Source organism: Colossoma macropomum, unplaced genomic scaffold (assembly GCF_904425465.1).
Source record: "Colossoma macropomum unplaced genomic scaffold, Colossoma_macropomum, whole genome shotgun sequence".
NCBI lineage: Eukaryota > Metazoa > Chordata > Actinopteri > Characiformes > Serrasalmidae > Colossoma > Colossoma macropomum.
Window position 1 is genome coordinate 3,435,072 of NW_023496051.1, and position 19,870 is coordinate 3,454,941.

Genomic DNA, 19,870 nt, shown 5'->3' on the forward strand with positions numbered 1-19,870 from the left:
GCCAGTGCTATGTTATCCTAGGTGGTTGGTAAGGTGTTGCTAGGCCAGTGCCATGGTATTAAAGATGATTGCTGAGGTGTTGCTAATTCATCAGAAACCATGTTCAAGTAGTCCAGTATTTCCCAAACCTGCTCACCAAGTTTCCACAAATTGTCAGTTAAATGACAAATACTGGCATTTAGCCAGCATTCATCTATCATCAGATAGTTCTTGTTTAAACTTGTTGTAATTCCACATATTTTTAAAAATGTCTGCATCATTCAGTTGTTGAGATGTAAACAAAGTAATTCCGAGTGGTTTGATGTGAACTGGCTCATCGTAGAGCAACTTGCAGAGTCAGATTTCTTCACAGTGGTGGTGACAGGAACCAGGAGTCACAATGTCTATGAGAGAAGTATAGACATTTTATTCACTATCCAAAACAAATCTCTCTAAATGTCTTGGGTTACATCTTCACTGAGTAATTATACAGACAATCTGAACAATTTAACTCAATTAATCCAGTTTTCCACTTCTTAATATGACTTTGAGTGCAATTTACAAGTGAGAAATTCTGTAATTCCCAGTTTCCGGTACCACTTGAAGGCAGCAAAAGAACAAAGCCTTTACCTGCACACAGTAAAAAATGAACTTAACCATACTAAAAACACTTTTATAAAAGCTGACTTCATCTATGAACACGACATTTCTATTAAAACAGAATCCATCACTGTTACTAAAGAAATAAAGATGCATAGTTCAGCTGACCTCCAAGACAGGCGGAAAGATGGGTTCAGATTTTATTAGTCAGACAGAGAAAGCACTTAAGTGTCAGGGGTGTGGCACAGAACTACAATACCCACAATGTATTGCATCTCCAATTCTCATGCGTTTACCGCTGTGACTCGCGGACGGAACGCTGCTGTAAGGTGGGACACAGATTGTGAGTATACAGCGACATCTGTTGGCGCTGTAGGATAAGGCAACTTGATTGCAGACATTCCCTTCTGCGCATGCGCGAACACAAGCCGGTCTGTTCATACCAGCGTAAACATGGCCGCCTCCACAGTCCGCCGTTCTACACGCTGGATGTTTAAGGCTTTACCTCGACTCAACACGACTTGTGGGCCTTTTAGCGCCCTCACACACGGACATACCTCCGGCCTGACGGTCACTGGGGGTCGTTATTATGTGGTTGGGCTCAGTACACATCGCAGGAGAGAAGAGAGCGGGGTGACATTGGGGGGCTTGGCAGGTGAGCTGTAAGGGAGAGGAGCCTTAGTGTGTCTTTTTAAAACTGTCTGAGCTTAAAATCGCTTAAAGTACCTCCTGCACGGCCTGTTTTGATTGTGTGCTTCAGCTGGGTCGTGTTTTCAATCTGGAAGAATGTAAAATAAAATATAATTTTAGTCACTAAGCCTAAAAAGCAAGGATGATGTAACTCACATACAGTTTTCAGTGCTGAGCGTTTAATTAATTTATTTATTATTTATTTTTCGGTTTTGGGAAGTTGTAGTTAAAGCAAAATAGCATTAATGTATGACTGTAATGTCCATAAAAAGAAAACGGAGCAACAAAGAGAGACTCCAGCGAGATTTAGACTGAAAATATAGCAACGCGTGGGAGTTGTGCACGCGTCGCATTGTGGGTATTGTAGTTTTGTGCCACGCCTCCTTGTGCCAAATTACAATGGAATGCCTCGCTGTTAAAACTACAACTCAAAAAGTGCGAAGCAGCTCTCAAAGTGCAGGCGATTTATTGACCGAACTGGGTCGTTAAAGGGGAACTCCACCAATATTTAAAAAAAAAAAAAACTTATTTATGTGATTAAGATGTAAACAAAGCCAGTCAGAGTGGTTTGGTGTGAAATGCTCCGCTCTAAAGAAACCTTAGAGTCAGAATTGATCACAGTGGTGGTGTTAGGAACCAGACGTCCACTTCTAAAAGCTCTCTCAGAGAAAGTTGTTACATTGTTAGGAATGTGCTGGTTGATGCCTGAGACATTGTTCTGTGATAGTCTTGCAATATGTTTTTGGCCTAAAACAGAGGAAACCAATCAGTTCTCTTACACGCCACATTCATATAGAATCACAATAGAGTGACAAAGGATATATGTGTTTATTTATATATCATTAAACTGCACATACTCGATTCAGTCGATGAGGTTTAAACCAAGTTATTCCGAGTGATGAGATGGGAAGTGGTGCATTATAGAGAATAGCAAATTTATTCACTATCCAAAACCACCAGTGTACCTACAAATGTCTTCTGAGAGTCTATATGTTATATTGATGATGGTAAAATTGTGATAAATCTGAAAAAGTATGTTTTCTTTGGGGACAGTTTTGCCTCATAGTGCCTTTTCATGTACATCTCTGGCATGTTGGGCAAAACTATATTGTAAAACTATCATAAAATCTGAGGCACCATGAAGAGTCTTTTGTAATACAGTTATATGTATAGTGTAATAACTTAATGTGAGGAAGCTTTTAGAGGCATTAAACTCTTCAGTCGTCTGGTTCCTATCACCACCACTGTGAACAATTCTGGCTCTATAGGTTTCCCTAGAATGGAGCGTTTCACACCAAACCACTCAGAATGCTTTTGTTTATGTCTTAACCCTTTAATCCGTTAGAAATTTGGAAAAATCAGTGGAATTCCCCTTTAATACCTCTACAAGAGAAATTCTTAGTTAACTGAACAGAAATCATTGTATTGTATTGTGACTGGATTATTTTTTATGACAGATTTTTGTATATGCTCTAACCTCTTGGTCTTACATTGTGTGTGTATGTTGTTCCAGGGTTGAAGGGCTTCAGTGTTAGCAGCTCACATGCCTTCCATAGCAGTTCAGTGCGGCATGCGGAGGATTACTACAGCGTGCTGGGCATTCCACGCACCGCTACGCAGAAGGAGATTAAAAAGGCCTACTATCAGGTAAACTACAGAGCAGTGATGGACGATATACCAGATCATCCGGTATCCTGGTTGAAATTCTTTTTATTGGTTTTATCATTACTGTTATACCACTATGCAACCAAACGCAGCGTTCAAACAGTGTTAAACACACTGATTACTTCACCTCTTGTGTAGTGAGCTGCAGCCTGAGGTCAGTTAGTCCAGTTTATTGTCAAAGCAGCAGACATCAGATTATAAGTGGTTCATGAGTTAAATGGGGGAAAAGAGAGTGGAAGGAAAAGCCAGTCTCTTGGGGTTATGTGTTAGCCATCAGCCAAGTATGGAAACTGGCCGGCTATTCATGTGCACCGCCGCTAATGGCGCTGCTCACTCCAGCTGCTTCAGGTGATGGCACGGTCTTGGCCTACAAGCCGAGAGACTCCTCAACTTATCAGCGAAAACTGATAGTGTGAACAGCATGTAATATTTACTAAATTCCAGCAGCGTCTGATGCTCATAGATTAAGAGACGTATACATGAGACGAGTATATGTAAAACAATATTATTATTATTATTATTATTATTATCAGTAGTAGTGATAGTAGTAGTAGTATTAGTAGTAGTCTTATTATCAGGAATCATTTGTTTGTTTTCTTTGCTGTTCAAGGTACTCTTAAAAGTTTTCCTTACTTAAAAGTTCAAAGGCATCTATATTTTTCTTGACTCCCCATGGACCCTCACAGAGCAGGTACTATTTGGGTGGATCAGACACAGCAGTGCTGCTGGAGTTTTTAAACACTGTGTCCACTCACTGTCCACTCTATTAGACACTCCTACCTTGTCAGTCCACCTTGTAGATGTAAAGTCAGAGACGATAGCTCATCTGCTGCTGCACAGTTTGTGTTGGTCATCCTCTAGTCCTTCATCAGTGGTCACAGGACGCTGCCCACAGGACGCTGTTGGCTGGATATTTTTGGTTGGTGGACTATTCTCAGTCCAGCAGTGACACTGAGGTGTTTAAAAACTCCAGCAGCACTGCTGTGTCTGATCCACTCAGACCAGCGCAACACACACTAACACACCACCACCACGTCAGTGTTACTGCAGTGCTGAGAATGATCCACCACCCAAATAATACATGTTTTGGGGGGGTCCTATGGGGTCTTGACCACTGAAGAACAGGGTAAAAGGGGGCTAACAAAGTATCAGAGAAACAGATGGACTACAGTCTGTAACTGTAGAACTACAAAGTGCACCTATATAGTAAGTGGAGCTGATAAAATGGACAGTGAGCGTAGAAACAAGGAGGTGGTCATAATGTTATTCTGTGAGGCTGTTAGTCTAACTAGTTTTTAAGATTTTAGTACACATAGCCATATTTTTGGAAAGTAAACTAAGACAAATAATACAGATTTTTTTGAAAAATGTTGCTGATACTGTGCTCGATTGGTTAGCTGTGTAATGTGCTTTATTTGTGATATTACTGGTGAAGTTATTTATTTGTGATAAAAAATTAAAGAAAAAATGAAGGATAAATAAGTAAAATGGACTGTAAGGGGAAAATGAGTGGTGAAGAGTGGTGATTTGTTTTAACTGGTGGTAAAGCCTGCAACTGCTTTTTGATTTTACTTAACTTTTAATAGGATTTTTTGGTATGTTTAGCTATGTCTTAGCTGTCGTTATGCTTTTTATTATTATTCTTTTTATTTATTTTATTCTTTTTATTTATTTTCTTATTGTCAATATATTGTCTTACATTTTCTATTTCTTTTATTTTATTAATTTATGTTTATTTTATCGTTATCTACTGTTACTTGTTAAGTTACTATATTGCAATGATTTATTGATGTAATAGTTTATTTGTACCTTATTATTAAAGTTTACTCTTATGATTTTTTATTATTTTATTATAACATTTGGTTTCTTTTTACTACCCAAATTCTCAATCCCTGATTTCTGTTTTGCTTGGCTACATTGTAAATAGGGTCTCCCTCAATGTAGTTTAAATAAAGGTTAATTAATTAATTGATTGAAAGCAGAGTTTTAGGCTCAGCCCAGCACACGCTGAGCAAAAGCCAGTGGGCGGGCAGGGAGCCAGCAGTGGCCTGCTGTCCGTATTATCGGGTCCAGTGGGTTCCCACACTTACTACTACCACTGTAACCTTTGCTGTGATGTTATAGTACAAATTTACAGAAATATGACAAAGATGTTTTAACATGTGTTTTTTGTTGTTTCCTCAGATGGCCAAGAAATACCATCCTGACACCAACCCAGATGATCCGCAGGCTAAAGAGAAGTTCGCCAAGCTGGCAGAAGCATATGAGGTTTGACTCTAGTGTTAATCCTAGCATTTGTCTAGTTTATTGAGCTACACTTTCAGAAGTGGCATTACAAAATATTCTATATAGTTATACAGGGAGATTCACTCGAAGGAGGCCCCGAATATTCTGTAATAACTCTTGCTAGGACGAAGCAATCTGACCGAAACAACGTGCAATGAGCTCCTCAGTATATGGAGCTTCGAACAAGCCGGGATGCCCCTGCGTCGGAGCGATGAGGTAGATGCCAGACAGCCGTTTCGACGTTTAACCTCCGTTTGCAACTTCCGTGTGCAGACCCCCCGTACCCCTTCATGTGTCTGACAGAAAACAGAGATCACTTCCAGCATCACATGTAATGCACCGATTACGCACACGTCAAGGTATGTAGCGGATTTTTTGGCTCAGATTGCTTCTTCCTAATGGGAGTTACAGCAGAATATTCGGGGCCTCTTTCAAGTGAATCTCCCTGTATAGTTCTGCTTTTAAAAAAATTAATATGGTCATTTTTTTGGCCAGAACTCTTTTCAGCAAAGACTACTGAAAACAGCCAGTAAATCTTAGTGGATAAGGAAAGCAAATTGTCTTTGAGCATTTAATCTAATTAAATAAGATTTGAAAATTGGTGCATTCACGTTTCGCCGATAGTTTTATTATTTGTTATCTTCATCTTTGGCGTATCAGTACGATCAAACTCACATCTGGTAAGCGTGTGTAAATTTGATCATAAATGCTTAACAACCTGAAAAAATGTTTTGCAGTTAATAAACTGAAATGATAAAATATAGTGTAATGCCAATAATAGAAATATCAGTAGTATTAGCATAATAATATAATAATACTAACAATATTAATAACAACAACACTAATAATTTGTGAATAGGGCAATCCAGTGCAGAAGTACATTTAAAGACATTTTACACTGTGTTTGTGTTATGCTACCAAAATTAAACAATACAAACCACAGCTGGTGCAGAAGCATCTCATACACTGCAATAATGCAGGGTTAAAATATGCTACTTTACCCTACACAGTCACAATAAAAGACGTTTAACTGACTTCACACTTTATTCTTTCCAGTCGCTGAATGCTGTGGTTTTATTGGCCCCCTACAAAAATATTTGCATAAACTAGGGCATGATTCATGTAAATGATATGTAAATAAGGTGCTGGTAGGCTGGCACTTGATTTCACGCACTGAAGCTGATTCATTTGCTCTCAGATCTCCACTTGTTTCCACGTCATATGAAAGTCAAATCAGATGCAGAATCATTGAAGGTGGTCAGATTTGCACTCTTTTTTTACGCAACCTTGATGAATAAGAGCCATTGTTTTCTCCTGTATAGCAAGTTTTTATGTTAAATTTATGGGTGCTGTCTTTCTGCATGTGTGCAGGTTCTGAGCGACGAGGTGAAGAGGAAGCAGTACGATACGTACGGTTCGGCGGGGCCGAGCGCCGGCGCAGCAGGACAGCAGCAGTACTGGAGGGGCGGAGCCACTGTGAATCCAGAGGAGCTCTTCAGGAAGATCTTTGGAGAGTTTGCCGGAGGCCGAGGCTTTGGAGATTTTACTTCCATTTTTGACCAACCACCAGAGGTCAGCTTTAGCCAAAGAGCTTTAGATCTGTCTTCTCCTCAGCCTGAAACACTGTCGTTTTAAAATCAAATCTGTGCACGTAAATGTTTTATTAAAGAAGCCCCAGTTGTTTCATAGGAGCTGTGTACCGTAATGAACTGTAACTGTTTTTGAACTGCAGTTCTAATGTACTTGCATTGTCATCCCTCTTATATCTCTGCGCAGTATGTGATGGAGTTGACGTTCACTCAGGCAGCAAAGGGAGTGAACAAGGAGATCACGGTGAACTTAGAGGACAGCTGTCCACGTTGTGACGGCAAAGGTCATGAGCCTGGCACCAAGGTCACACATTGCCATTACTGCAACGGCACTGGCATGGTGAGAACACTGTAGCAGCCGTCTCAGTGGAGGTTATTTGCTGTCTTGACGTTCTGAGTGATGTACGCAACTTTCAGTGTGTTGACTTTCAGCTTGTTCTACATCAAGCATACGTAGGGCTTTTCACATGGCAACTGACAAATCGCTCAGCCCTTTTCAAACACCAGGTGTGTCTTGCATGGTAACCATGGCGACTGCAACGTTAGCACAGCTAACACTCGTCTAGCACTTGTCAAGCACTCGTCTTCAAACTCAAAAATAAGAATCATGTTGAACGTCAAAAATCAGAAATAAAAGTCTTGTAATGTCAAGAGGCACCGAGGTAAGGATGAGGCCCTCCTCAGTTTTCCCTCCCCTAAAACTTCTTTGGTTGACACCAGAGCAAACATCTCTGAGGCTACAGGCATGCGCTGGTCTTGGAGACGTGCAATGGTTGAGCTCGACTGTTGCCTGCCGCTCTGCCTATGTCGGTTTGCCTGACCACCTGACTCTTGTTGAAAATAAACGTGGGACTCTTGATTGTAGCTTGCTATTTGAAAAGCCTGGAAGTCTTTGAGCCCCAACAGTTCAACTTGATGATGCCTCTTTAGGAAACTATGTGGTGTATTGAAATCTACAATTTCACCACAGTTTGATGTGATTTGGTTCTTTTGGTATGATTTCAGAATTATTTTTGAAAAATACACTCAACATACAAATATGTCAAGGGGATTTACACAGTAGTGGAATATACACTGATGAGCCGAAACATTTCGACCGATGACACTAATAACGTTGATTGTCTTGGAACAAGGTCTGGGATAGATTAGACGGTAGGTGAACACTCGTTTTTGTAGGTGACATGTCGGAGTTGGTGGAATGCAGGCATGAAGACCTGAATGGCTTTGACAAGAGTCAGATTGTAATGGTCAGTCGAATGTATTGGAGCATCTCTGAAACAGCAAGGCTTGTGGGGTTCTCCCGGTCAGCAGTTGTGAGCACCTACTGACAGTGATCCAAGGAGGGACAAACCATAAATTGGTGACAGGGTGTTGGTCACACAGGGCACCATGCACCATGGCAACGAAGGCTATCCTATTTGATCTGAACCAACAGAAATGATTATGTGGCACACGTCACGGAAATCTTTGATGATGGTTACGGGAGGAACGTGTCAACACACAGTGCACCCTACTACATATGAGGCTTTGTAGCCTTCAGATCGCTCATGCTAACCCCTGTCCACCATCGAAAGCACCTACAGTGGACACACAAGAACCTTGGAGTGATGGACCAAGGTCACCTGGTCAAATGAGTCCTGTTTTCTTTTACATCATGTGGACAGCCAGGTACGTGTGCACTGATTACCAGGGGAAGTGATGGCACCAGGGTGCACTGTGGGAAGAAGACAAATCGATGCAGTGTGATGCTCTTAGCAATGTTCTCCTTGGAAACCCTGGGTCCTTGGCATTCATGTGGATATCAGTTGGACATGTGCCATGTACCAAAATGTTTTTGTGGATTAGGTACATCCTTTTATGGCAGTGGACGGTGGCCTCTTTCGGCAGGGTAATGCCCTCCATTATGCCCTCTTACTTTAAGAAGCATAGCGAATATGGGCAATTGCTTGGGAACGGTTTGAGGAACATGATGAAGAGTTAAGGATGTTGCCCTGACCTCTATATACCCCAGACCTCAATCTGATCCAGCATCTGTGGGATGTCCCGGAACAAGAAGTCCGATCCACACTTCTTACAGGACTTATAGGCTCTGCTGCTCAAGTCTTGGTCCCAGATACTATAGGGCACCGTCAGAGGTCTTGTTGAATCCATGCCTTGGTGGGTTGAAGCTGTTTTGTTAGCACGTTGAGGAGCAACAGCATATTAGGCAGCTTGTCATAATGTTTTGGCTCATCAGTGTCAACAATAAAAACAAAACGTCAAGCTTTTTAAAGGGATTTTTAGGTCTGAAGTTAGCAAGGTAAGTTTACTCTGTATGAGAGGTTAAACTTGTTATTATAGTACAGGGTGATTCAAAAAGATTCATCCGATTTCAAAGCGCCATATTTGTACAACCGTGAGGCGCCTAGGAACCAATCACAATCCAATTGTAAGAGGGGGTCATAGAGTTTCTGGCTCTCACCGGAAGCTGGCCCCCTTCAGTCTGAGAGGAGATGAGACCCCTGAGCAGAAAGCGTTCTGTGTTCTCCTTTTCAACAAGAGTGAATCCATCATAACTGTGCAGAGTGATTTTCATGGGCAGTGAAGCTCCAACAGCTCAGAGCGTTCGTCGTTGGTTCCAAAACACTGGATGATCTCCGAAATCGCGCTGAAGGAGCCGTGAGTGCAGCGACACCCGACATGATCAATCCAGTATGGGATGAATCTGACTGTGGCGTTGATGTCGTCTGTACAGCTGGAGGAGGTTCATACTGAGCACTTGTACAATTACATATTAATCTTTATGCTCATTTAAACCATTTACAGTTCACTGCAATGTTCTGTAATGATTTACAAGTAAAATAAATCATTTTGAAATCGGATGAATCTTTTCGAATCACCCTGTATAACTACAATAATTTGATTCTAATGTTCCGAACCTGATGATGTTGAATTGACACCTTCAGGTCGATGAATCACAATGAATAATTCATTTCTACACCCCTGATATCTGTCTCTGTCTGTGTGTGTAGGAGTCGATAAACACTGGCCCGTTTATGATGCGCTCCACCTGTCGGCGCTGTGGTGGACGGGGCTCCATCATGATCACGCCATGTGTGATGTGCAGAGGAACAGGCCAAACCAAACAGAGGCACACAGTCACTGTTCCTGTTCCTGCAGGTCAGCGATCTGTAATAATCTAAAAGCTTTTGTCAAAGGGATTGCTTCCAGTAATAACAATAAAAGAGAAACTGTTTTGTCGTGCTCAACAGGGGGTTCTCAACCTTTTACTCCTCAAGGCTCACTAATCTACTACTAGAAAGCATGAAGGCCCACAGGAAAACAAAACCGTAAACTTTTTTTGCTTAGAAATATCGTTTTTGGGACATTTTTAGCACAGCTATGACGCATATCAGTGGACATAAAAGATCAACAGATTAGGCTGACGTAAGCTTGTTTTATACCCTAAATCAGTCAGAATAGTGGCATATTAAGTGGAATACAGAAAAGCCCACTATGGACCACAGGACCCCTCAGTATAGGCCTGAGGACCACCAATGGGTGCCCAGTGGTTGAGAAACGCTGCTCTAGAAGAGAAACTTATGCATTAAAACTGTGTCCGAATCTGGACTGAAGGTTTGACATAAGTGTCATGATGACTGATGATTGTTTTTGAGCACTTTCTGCAAAACTAATACCAGTATTACAGTGAACAATGCAGTAAAAAAGCAACACAAAAACATATTAAGAAAAAAATATTTTGATTCTTTGTAATAGCGTACTGTGCAGAGACCACCCTTCGTTTATTTTATTTCCAGTCAGCACAGCCATGATGCAACATAATCCACTTGCTTAAGGAAGGAGAAAGTCAAAGAAAAGTAGAGAAGAAAAATGTTGAAAGCTACAGAGAAAATGGGCTTCCTAACAACCACCTGCAAGACCTGCTAGACCCTAAAGCTTTCATCTTTGAGAAAATCAAGCTCCACTCTTGCTTTAGATCTAAAATAAAATCTATGTGTTTCTGTCCATCCTTCCACTGTGAGAAGACGACTCAACGCTGTGGGTCTGAAAGGATGTGTAGGTGTCAAGAAGAACCTCACTGAGAAAAGGAGACGGACACATCAAACAAAAGAGCTGAACAATGGACTGACCACCCCAGAGTCCAGACCTCAACACCACTGAATGTGTTTGATTACTTCAGAAAATGATCAACCAGTTTCTAAGACTGAACTTTGGAGGTGTGGAAAAAACATCCCTGCAGATTTCTTTGAAAAACTGAAAGCGAAACTCCTGAAAAGAATGGAAGCTAATAAAGGCCATGAGTGGACACAGTGAACACTGAAAAAATGTTGTTATATTTAGTTGTTGAGGCTTCTCTATACTTTTCTTTTAATTGTTTGTTTTTTTCCTGGCGCTAAAAAAAGAATAACTTGTATTCAGTGACTGTTTTGACTGTAAATTACATCTCTGGTCTCTGACTTTAACACACTGCTGTGTGTAGATGTTCCCCTTTGTGTCCTGACTGTGTTGGTGTCTTTTAGGAGTGGAGGATGGTCAGACGGTGCGGATGCCGGTGGGAAAGAAGCAGATTTATGTCACATTCAGAGTAAGTTAACATTTTGTAATTTTTCTCCTCCAATATCTTAAAGAATTTGTGCACAAAATGTGCACAACAAAATTCCATATTTCATTTCTTCCTTGCAGAGGATATCACTGCTGTCGGAACAAAACCTCGTACAGTATGTTTTTTCCTTCTCCTGCAAAGTTATCATTTTGGAAATACGAGGTTTTCTTCAGACAACAGTGATATGTTAACTTATTCTTACTTAGAAAATCAACAAAACGTAATTTGGCCAGGAGTGTCCGAACTTTTGCATGCGACTGTGTTTAGTGGATCTGTAAGGTCAGTGGAGGTCATAAAGTGGCCAGTGAGTGGTTAAAGAAGCAGGAGTTTTTAATGAAGTTGATAGTGAATATCTTGCTTGATTAAAGTCTCAGAATATGTTGTGTGATCCACTGATATTTGACTGCATGATCAAAATGCTACGTGGTTTAGACACATTTGGACTATATAATGTGTAGTTATATTGATTTTGTGTTTTTATGTGTGTTTCTCAGGTCCAGAAGAGTCCAGTGTTCCGGCGGGACGGACCAGATATCCACTCTGATGTGATGATCTCAGTGGCTCAGGCTATTCTGGGAGGAACGGCTCGAGCCCAGGGCCTCTATGGAACCATCGACATTCCGGTGAGAGAGAGGCCTAGAGAGAGACCTAGAGAGAGACCTAGAGAGAGACCTAGAGAGAGGCCTAGAGAGAGGCCTAGAGAGAGACCTAGAGATGGAGAATATGAGGGAGAGAAACTGCAGTAACACTGACGTGGTGGTGGTGTGTTAGTGTGTGTTGTGCTGGTCTGAGTGGATCAGACACAGCAATGCTGCTGGAGTTTTTAAACACTGTGTCCACTCACTGTCCACTCTATTAGACACTCCTACCTTGTCAGATCACCTTGTAGATGTAAAGTCAGAGACGATAGCTCATCTGCTGCTGCACAGTTTGTGTTGGTCATCCTCTAGTCCTTCATCAGCGGTCCCAGGACGCTGTTGGCTGGATATTTTTGGTTGGTGGACTATTCTCAGTCCAGCAGTGACACTGAGGTGTCTGATCCACTCAGACCAGCGCAACACACACTAACACACCACCACCACGTCAGTGTTACTGCAGTGCTGAGAATGATCCACCACCCATATAGTACCTGCTCTGTGAGGGTCCTGACCATTGAAGAACAGGACAAAACGGGGCTAACAAAGTATCACAAAGTAGCCAGAGAAACCTATAAATGAACAGACTTGCATGAAATAAAGTATATAACAGCTCAGTGGCCACTGGAAAGTAAACAATAAAGTTAATTATAATAATGGGATGCTATGAACTTCATAATGTTTTTTCAGTCCAGCAGTGATATCTTGCCTGGAAAGGCTCAGTGTTGTAACTGCACTACTGATGACCATTTACCATCTAGCTTTTTAACAATACTTAACATTTTAGGCTGTTTTAAAAATGCTAAACATGCCACATACAGTGCAGAAATGCAAAATGAGACCTAAATGTTCAGCTTGTGTGAGGCGTCTGCACATTTATCATTTTGAAGTAATCAGTTATTCGATTTTAGTCTGGACTACTCTAAATGGTCATCATTAATGCAAAGAGAAGAAGAGACGGTTCCTCAGGGCCCCATTCTCCATCTGCCGTTATAACATTACTATATTTTCCCGCTGCTTCCTGCAGATCCCTCCTGGAATCCAGACAGACCAGAAGATCCGGCTGGCCAGTAAAGGAATCGCCCGCTTGAACAGCTACGGCTATGGAGACCACTACGTTCACATCAAAATTAAAGTTCCTAAGTAAGCAACTTGAACACTGCATTTACACTGCATTTACACTGCGACTGACAAGAACGCTTCTCTCTCTTCTGTCTGCTGCATGTGGGTCTTAAAAGAGTGTTCCCTGTAAAATCAAACTGAAATGTAGTCTTATCTGGGCGATGTTTATATAACGTATGCGCTTTTTGAATAATAGGAAAGTCATTCAAAGATAAAACAGATTATTTTTTGGGGGTGCAATAGCAATGAGAGGCACAAACCTGCGCCTTTTTGTACTTGAGAGCCCTAAAAAATCTAAAAAAACTAGTACGTAACCTTGGTGTACTAATAGAGTTTGATCTTTTAGCTGTCGTGTCAAAACAGTTACTAAATCAGCATTTTACCACCTTAAGAACATCAACAAGGTCAGAGATTTTTTGACTAAAGCAGACCTGGAGAAACTCATCCACGCCTTTAGATCTAGCAGGATTGATCACTGTAATGGTCTCCTAACTGGACTCTCCAAAAAAGACAATCAAACAGCTTCAGTTGACTCACAATGCAGCTGCCATGAGTTCTCACTAGGAGTAAAAGAAGGAACACGTCACCCCCCCCTTTCTTAAATCCTTACACTGGGTACCAGTCTGTTCCAGAATAGATGTCAAGGTTCTATGACTAATGGTGTAGGCCCAGTGTATTGATCTGATCTACTGCAGCGATATGGACCAAGCACAACTCTCAGATCATTAGGAACTGGTCAGTTAGTCCTGCACAAGGTAAAGACTAAACATGGAGGAGCAGCATTTGGCTACTAATCTGCTTTTAAATGGAGCCAGAGCATTAGAAGAGCCCTACACTGGACACTTTTAACCTTTTTAACTCCTTGAAACCACTGGTGGTTCCAAAACACACTTCATCATATTCTTTACTTCATAACTTGCATGTTTTATAAGCTACATTCTAAAAGGTGGGGGTCATATGAGAGCTGTAACTGTCTTCTTCCAGTCAAATAGATGGGTGATGTAATTTTAAACCCTTATAATAAAAGAAGCTGAACTCACAAATTTTTTTCTACTGAAAGTCGACCCATTTTTCCACAAATCTGAGCTACAAACTGGATCTCAGATGGCGTCTCTTCAGTGATCTGCTCTGTAAAAATTACTTTTATAAAAAATACAAAGAGCGTCTAAGATTTTTGGCTTTCAGCAGTAAATTGTAAGCATATGGCGTTATGTTTATCATCATAACACGTTTTCTGTTAATTTGAAATTTTACCAAAAAAAAACTTTACATTTATTTCATGCAGCTACTGAATAATTTGCCTTACGATTTGGGCATGTAAATTAAGATGGACAAACCAAAGTATACCCACGAGGATAAGAAATCTTGGCACGTGTTATTATTTTAATTTAATATTTAAATTGATTTTTCATTTGTATTTCATCGTTTGTAAAGCACTCTGAATGACCGCAGTGTATGAAAGGTGCTATATAAATAAACTTGCATTGCCTTAACATGTGAAGGGCAGCGGTACTCCAGGGCCAGAATGGTTTAGAGCAATGTTTCCCAACCCTGGTCCTGGAGGCACACTGACCTGTACAGGTTCAATGTTTTTCCTTCTCCCACACCTGGTCCAAGTAATTAGCTCATTAACAAGCCTTAGTGGGTTTAAATGGGTATGTTGAAGCACTTAAATGTGATTTGGTCTAGAATATCCGTCCTACAAACGAATCAGCTTTACCTAAACTATGTTAAAGTTTTTATCTTGTGTTTGCTGGGTTGCTTTGAAAGGAAGTTGAATCGTAGGCAGCAGGAGCTGATGCTGAGCTACGCTGAGGAGGAGACGGACGTGGAGGGGACAGTCACTGGGGTCAGCAGAGCAGCAGCAGGTACGTTAACATCAGGCAAAAAAAATCTTGTAGTGTAAGCCTGGCTTAAGGATGTGGAGGGCAGGAGAGCTCCAAACAGAACACCATGTGTTTGTATATGTGTGTAGGGCGTTCTCAGCATGAAGCTAAGGCTTCTGAAGAAGAGCAGAGGAAAGAAGAAGAGCAGCCAGAGAAGGAGGAGGGAGGATTTTTCTCCAAGCTGAAGAAGATGTTCTCCTGATGGGATCAGCAGGTAGGAGCTCTAAACACTGTCAGGAACAAGCTGAAGTTCTGTTCGTGTGTTTTTTATAAGGGGAAAGATCTTAGAGGCCTGTTCACACCTGGTATTAACATCTGTCTCGAGTGGTCTGATCACAAATGCACAGCAAGATGTGTGATCGCATTTCGTGACTAGGGATGGTCACCTGTACGCTACAGTGTCTTGCTGCATTTATTGTCAAAGTTTGAACAAACGTCAGGCTACTAGAATGGTTTAGATCAGCTCGACCTGTGGGCCGCAGACCACCAGTGGACTGTAAAGCTCCCTCTAGTGGTCTGTGGTCCTGTACTCAGAGAGAGGCAGTAATTCGGGCCAGGAGCATCATTGTAAGTCATGAAGAACGTTAGTGGAAAAATGATTAAAAATGAAACAATTAAAAATGTAAGAATTAAACGTTTTCACAGTATAACCAATATAAATATTAATAGAGACGTACAAATAAAAGTGTCACAGTAGTGGCTAATTAAAGGTCATCAGTCTGAGACAGTGCAGCCACAAGCTCATGATGCAGACAGCGAGCCAGAGATGGAGAAGTTTCTCAGGGCACTTTGTTTGGTGAGCACTTATCACAACTTTTTCCTTTAGTTCGCTTCGTTTTGACGCGTGTGAACACTCCACCCGTATTAGAGTCCGCAACAAACCGCTGAACCAGTCCGGCATAAACCCGCGGGTCTCGGTCCACTTCAACCGAACCCTGTTCAGTTCACTGCTAAAGGAAACGTGCTCTGTGGTCAAATGAGGGAATTCATCAGCAGACCTGGCTTTCCTTCTCCTGTAGCAGCACATCGGCGCCAAACAGTCAGCATAACGACTGTTTTAACGTCTGACTCTTTAGACACTGAGCACAAGCTGCCGTTAAAAACAACGATGAGCCATAAAATAACAGAGAGAGAGGAGTTTGATTTCAGCTCATGGATCATGGAGCGCCTTTTGGTCGAGCATCAGCGACCTGAGTGTTTAAACTCAAACTGATAAACTAATGAAGAAGCCGGTATCAAGCAAGATTTATCATTATTGTTGATTGTGACGATGATAATCCAAAAACCCGGTGAGTGGAGTGAGGTTTATTTCAAATTAATCACAAATACCCTCAAAACTAGAGACATCGAGGCCAAACTGCATGGACTGCAGCTCCAAATCACATCTACCTTGGGCATTTAATATTTTTGTTCCTTTTTCCCCCTTTTTGTCATCCAACCAAGTTGGTTTTTTAATGTGTTTTATGTTTTTTAACATGCCTGCAAGTTTTGCAAACCTGCTGACAACCAGAATGGCCAATCTGATCTTTTTTAAGATCTAATCAGTCAGCATTTAAGAAAAGAAAAATAAAGTTCTTTTTAAAAAAGTTGGTTTTAGTTTTCCTGTGAGCCGCTATGCTTTGAAGTTGTACACAGGTGGGCCTCGGGCTGAAAAAGGTTGAGAACCCCTGGTTTAGATCGCATGGATTACTAATGCAACTTGTAAACAGGAGACTCTTCTTGAGAGGAGACAGCTGGTTTCGTCTCTGCTGTGGTAACACAGTTGAATGAGGTGGTCTTGAACGCAGCAAGACGCTTTATCGTTCACACTACAGATATCATTTGGTCATATGCATCTCTTGCCACCTCCAATGGTGGTTTGAGTGATAGGATCAGAAAGTGTCTCTGGAAACGTTGCACCTCATTCACTCCTGTACTTAGCACTGTCCACTCCTGATCAGGTCACCCAGGATGCATGTTAATGGCAAGAGTTTCTTAATCCTGCTCCTGGCGACAGAGCACTGCAGAGTTTCATGTTTTGCTGTCTCAGCACACCTGATCGAGCTCACGAAAGGCTCGATAATCATTTGATGAGCTGGATCAGGTATGTTGAGTCGAGGAATAGCTAAAAGTGTGCGGTGCTGGGGGTCATACCTGAACCTGAGAGCGCAGAATGCAAATCGACAGAATAGAACTAACTCTGCAATAAATTAGAGGTGGTCAGTAGCACAAATTGTAATATCACAATATTATATGAAGTTTTTTTTTTAAGATACACAACGTGTATCATATTTCGACAACGTTTCACACTGTGCTACACTAAATCCAGTTAAACATTAAATCCAATGCTCCCTTTAGTCAAACATGTAGTTGGGAAGTGTTTTTAAGTACTGACGATATCCACGATATGCCCAGAAAAGCATATTGTGATGTAATTTATCATGACTATGATAAATACCGTCATATTGTCCAGCTCTGAAATGTATAAAATTACTGCGAATGTAATTACTATGTTATATATGTTATGTAATTACTTTTAAAGGGTTAATACAGGGAATTGGCCAAATCTACAAGATAAAAGCTTAATTTTGTATTTAAGATGGCGGCTTTCCAAGTGTCTAGGCTAACATTAGGACTAATACAGTAGTTCTCAGACTGGTCCTCAGGGTCCTGCACATTTTTGAGCCAACCCAATTCACCTCACATAGGGACAGAGAAAAAATATGGCCCATCTGTTGGACCCTGCTGACCAGTTCTAGAACCACTGGGCTAATACAGAATGTTAATGATGAGATCAGTCTAACATTAAGTGTCTTAACAGATGTTTGGGTGCTTCCTGACCTTTGACATCTCCTCATTATCTGATGCCGAGAACCTCTGACTCTAGGGGAGAGTCTTGCAAGCCATTAATGACTCTTGATGCTCTTCTCCCAACTCGGCTGTTGGCGAAGGAAACCAGAGTGGGAGAAGAACGGCATCCGACAGAATCCCAAAGAGCTCCTACTGTTGCCCATCATGCCATGGAGCTCAAACCTGTCCAGCCAAAAACTCTACAAGGACAGACGGCAGGAGATCAGGAGATTCTGCTACCTACTGTTTTCTGTCTATTGAAGGACTGCAGTAATGGAGTTATGCTGCAGATAAATCATTACATACTGTGCTGAGGTTTACCCATTTACATGTTTAACTAATCTGTCACACCCCGATAGATATTTGAGTGTGATACGGCCCAGACTGCTCAATGGAGTCACCATTAAACAGACCAGGTCAAAGGCTATGTCATAATATTAATGTAATTTATTTCTTCAGTAAAAAGTGATTTATTATTAATGTCGGTTCACTCTGTCCTCTATGCTGTGTGATGTTTTTCTACCAGAGTGCCTGTGTTTCATGATTGATTGATCATGAATTGAATTCTCCCGTTAAAACGGTACACATTCTGAAACATACTTAGATTAACCCTCTATTTCATGGTGTTGCCTCAGGTTAACAAAACCATTTTCCTCACTTTACAATGGCATGATACATATTTACTGATGATGAAAGGGTTAATAATGTAGGGAGGAGTTTATACAAACCCAAAAAAAAAAACCTTCTATTTCCTCATCTCCTGGTGGCCATTTTTAACCATTTTGGCACGGTGAAGCTTGTGGATGATGCACTTTACTGCACCAGACAGTGTCCCTTAGAAAAACAAGTATTTTTCCATTTTTTATCTGCCCATAAATATGGTTCATGTCTGTTAGTGTGAAGTTCATTTTTGAAATATTCAGTATCATTTAAATCATCTATGTTATGAGAAATTGCTGAAATATGTATGTTGCCTTAAGGCAACACTGAGCAACAGTGAACCAGATTTAGTCAGTGGCAAGTGTCACTTATGCAGCCACATTAGAAAACTGTTGTTTTTCATTTAGAGTTGTTTTTTTAGAGTCATTTAAAGTATAATTGTATTTAACATGTATTAAATTTTAGAGGCTAGAAGCTCCTTCCAAGTCCTCCTCGTCGGGTATCAGTCAGCATCCTTTATGTTTTACTAGTATCATTACTTCTGTTCAGAAAACGAACAGCAATTCTCATTATTTGTAAATGTTTCATTATGTTTTAGCACAGTTTTAAGTCTTATTTGTGGTTTTAAATAATTGGTGTTCAAGAAATTGAGTATTAGTCCTGAAGGGTGTATCATGTAAACATGGTTTCTTTGAAAGAAATCATGAAATAGAATTATTCTCATTTTTTAAGCATTCATAGTATTTAAAGTTTATTTAAAATCTGTGAACTGTAATTAGTTTCATTCAAAAATTCAGTTTGCTATAGGCCTATTTCTTTCCATTGTTGCACAATGTTGCCTTAAGGCAAAGTACCGCAAAAGGATTCCTACATGTACTATTATTTATTATTATTTTTTTTTATGTCATCAGGCCCATTTTCTGCAAGTCAAATTAATTAATCATTTATTTAAAAACATTGCTCTCATAATGTGTGCAATAGAGGCTTAGAAACTTGGTGATCAGCCATCAAAATGAACTATGGGATATGGTTTCATACTTGGGATTACTTACATCGAGCCTTGACAAATATTTTTATGCAGTAGATTCATTTTGGAATATATTTCTCACGACTCTCAAAGCAAATTCTGGAAGATTTGATTGTTCTGAACATATTTTGAAACATGATCTATGAAGAATTGAGCACATGCAGTGAGACCCGAATGAGTCTACCAAGAAATAGTTTAAGCTAATCAGCCAAACAAATTTTACTCAGTTTTAATTTTAATTCTCTGAAATTAAAACGTATCTAAATATCATAGCTACCCATCATTTGTTTCATTATTTA

At 40.6% G+C, this 19,870-nt stretch overlaps 1 protein-coding gene across 1 annotated transcript; it reads left to right on the forward strand.

Annotated features, from left to right (window-relative positions):
* Window positions 1-1,013: 1,013 nt before the first annotated feature.
* dnaja3b (DnaJ heat shock protein family (Hsp40) member A3b) lies at window positions 1,014-19,775 on the forward strand. The gene is made up of 12 exons (XM_036565222.1): window positions 1,014-1,234; window positions 2,783-2,916; window positions 5,119-5,202; window positions 6,592-6,792; window positions 6,997-7,149; window positions 9,821-9,968; window positions 11,330-11,394; window positions 11,907-12,035; window positions 13,075-13,190; window positions 14,940-15,037; window positions 15,145-15,269; window positions 17,856-19,775. Exons 1-11 carry the CDS (start codon window positions 1,033-1,035, stop codon window positions 15,255-15,257), a joined length of 1,443 nt encoding a protein of 480 aa, XP_036421115.1. The 5' UTR covers window positions 1,014-1,032; the 3' UTR covers window positions 15,258-15,269; window positions 17,856-19,775.
* Window positions 19,776-19,870: the final 95 nt, after the last annotated feature.

Coding starts and splice junctions, on each gene's coding strand:
- dnaja3b (XM_036565222.1), top strand. CDS start 1,033: ATGGCCGCCTCCACAGTCCGCCGTTCTACACGCTGGATGTTTAAGGCT. Junction 7,150..9,820: donor ACTGCAACGGCACTGGCATG/GTGAGAACACTG, acceptor CTGTGTGTGTAG/GAGTCGATAAACACTGGCCC. Junction 13,191..14,939: donor ATCAAAATTAAAGTTCCTAA/GTAAGCAACTTG, acceptor TTGCTTTGAAAG/GAAGTTGAATCGTAGGCAGC.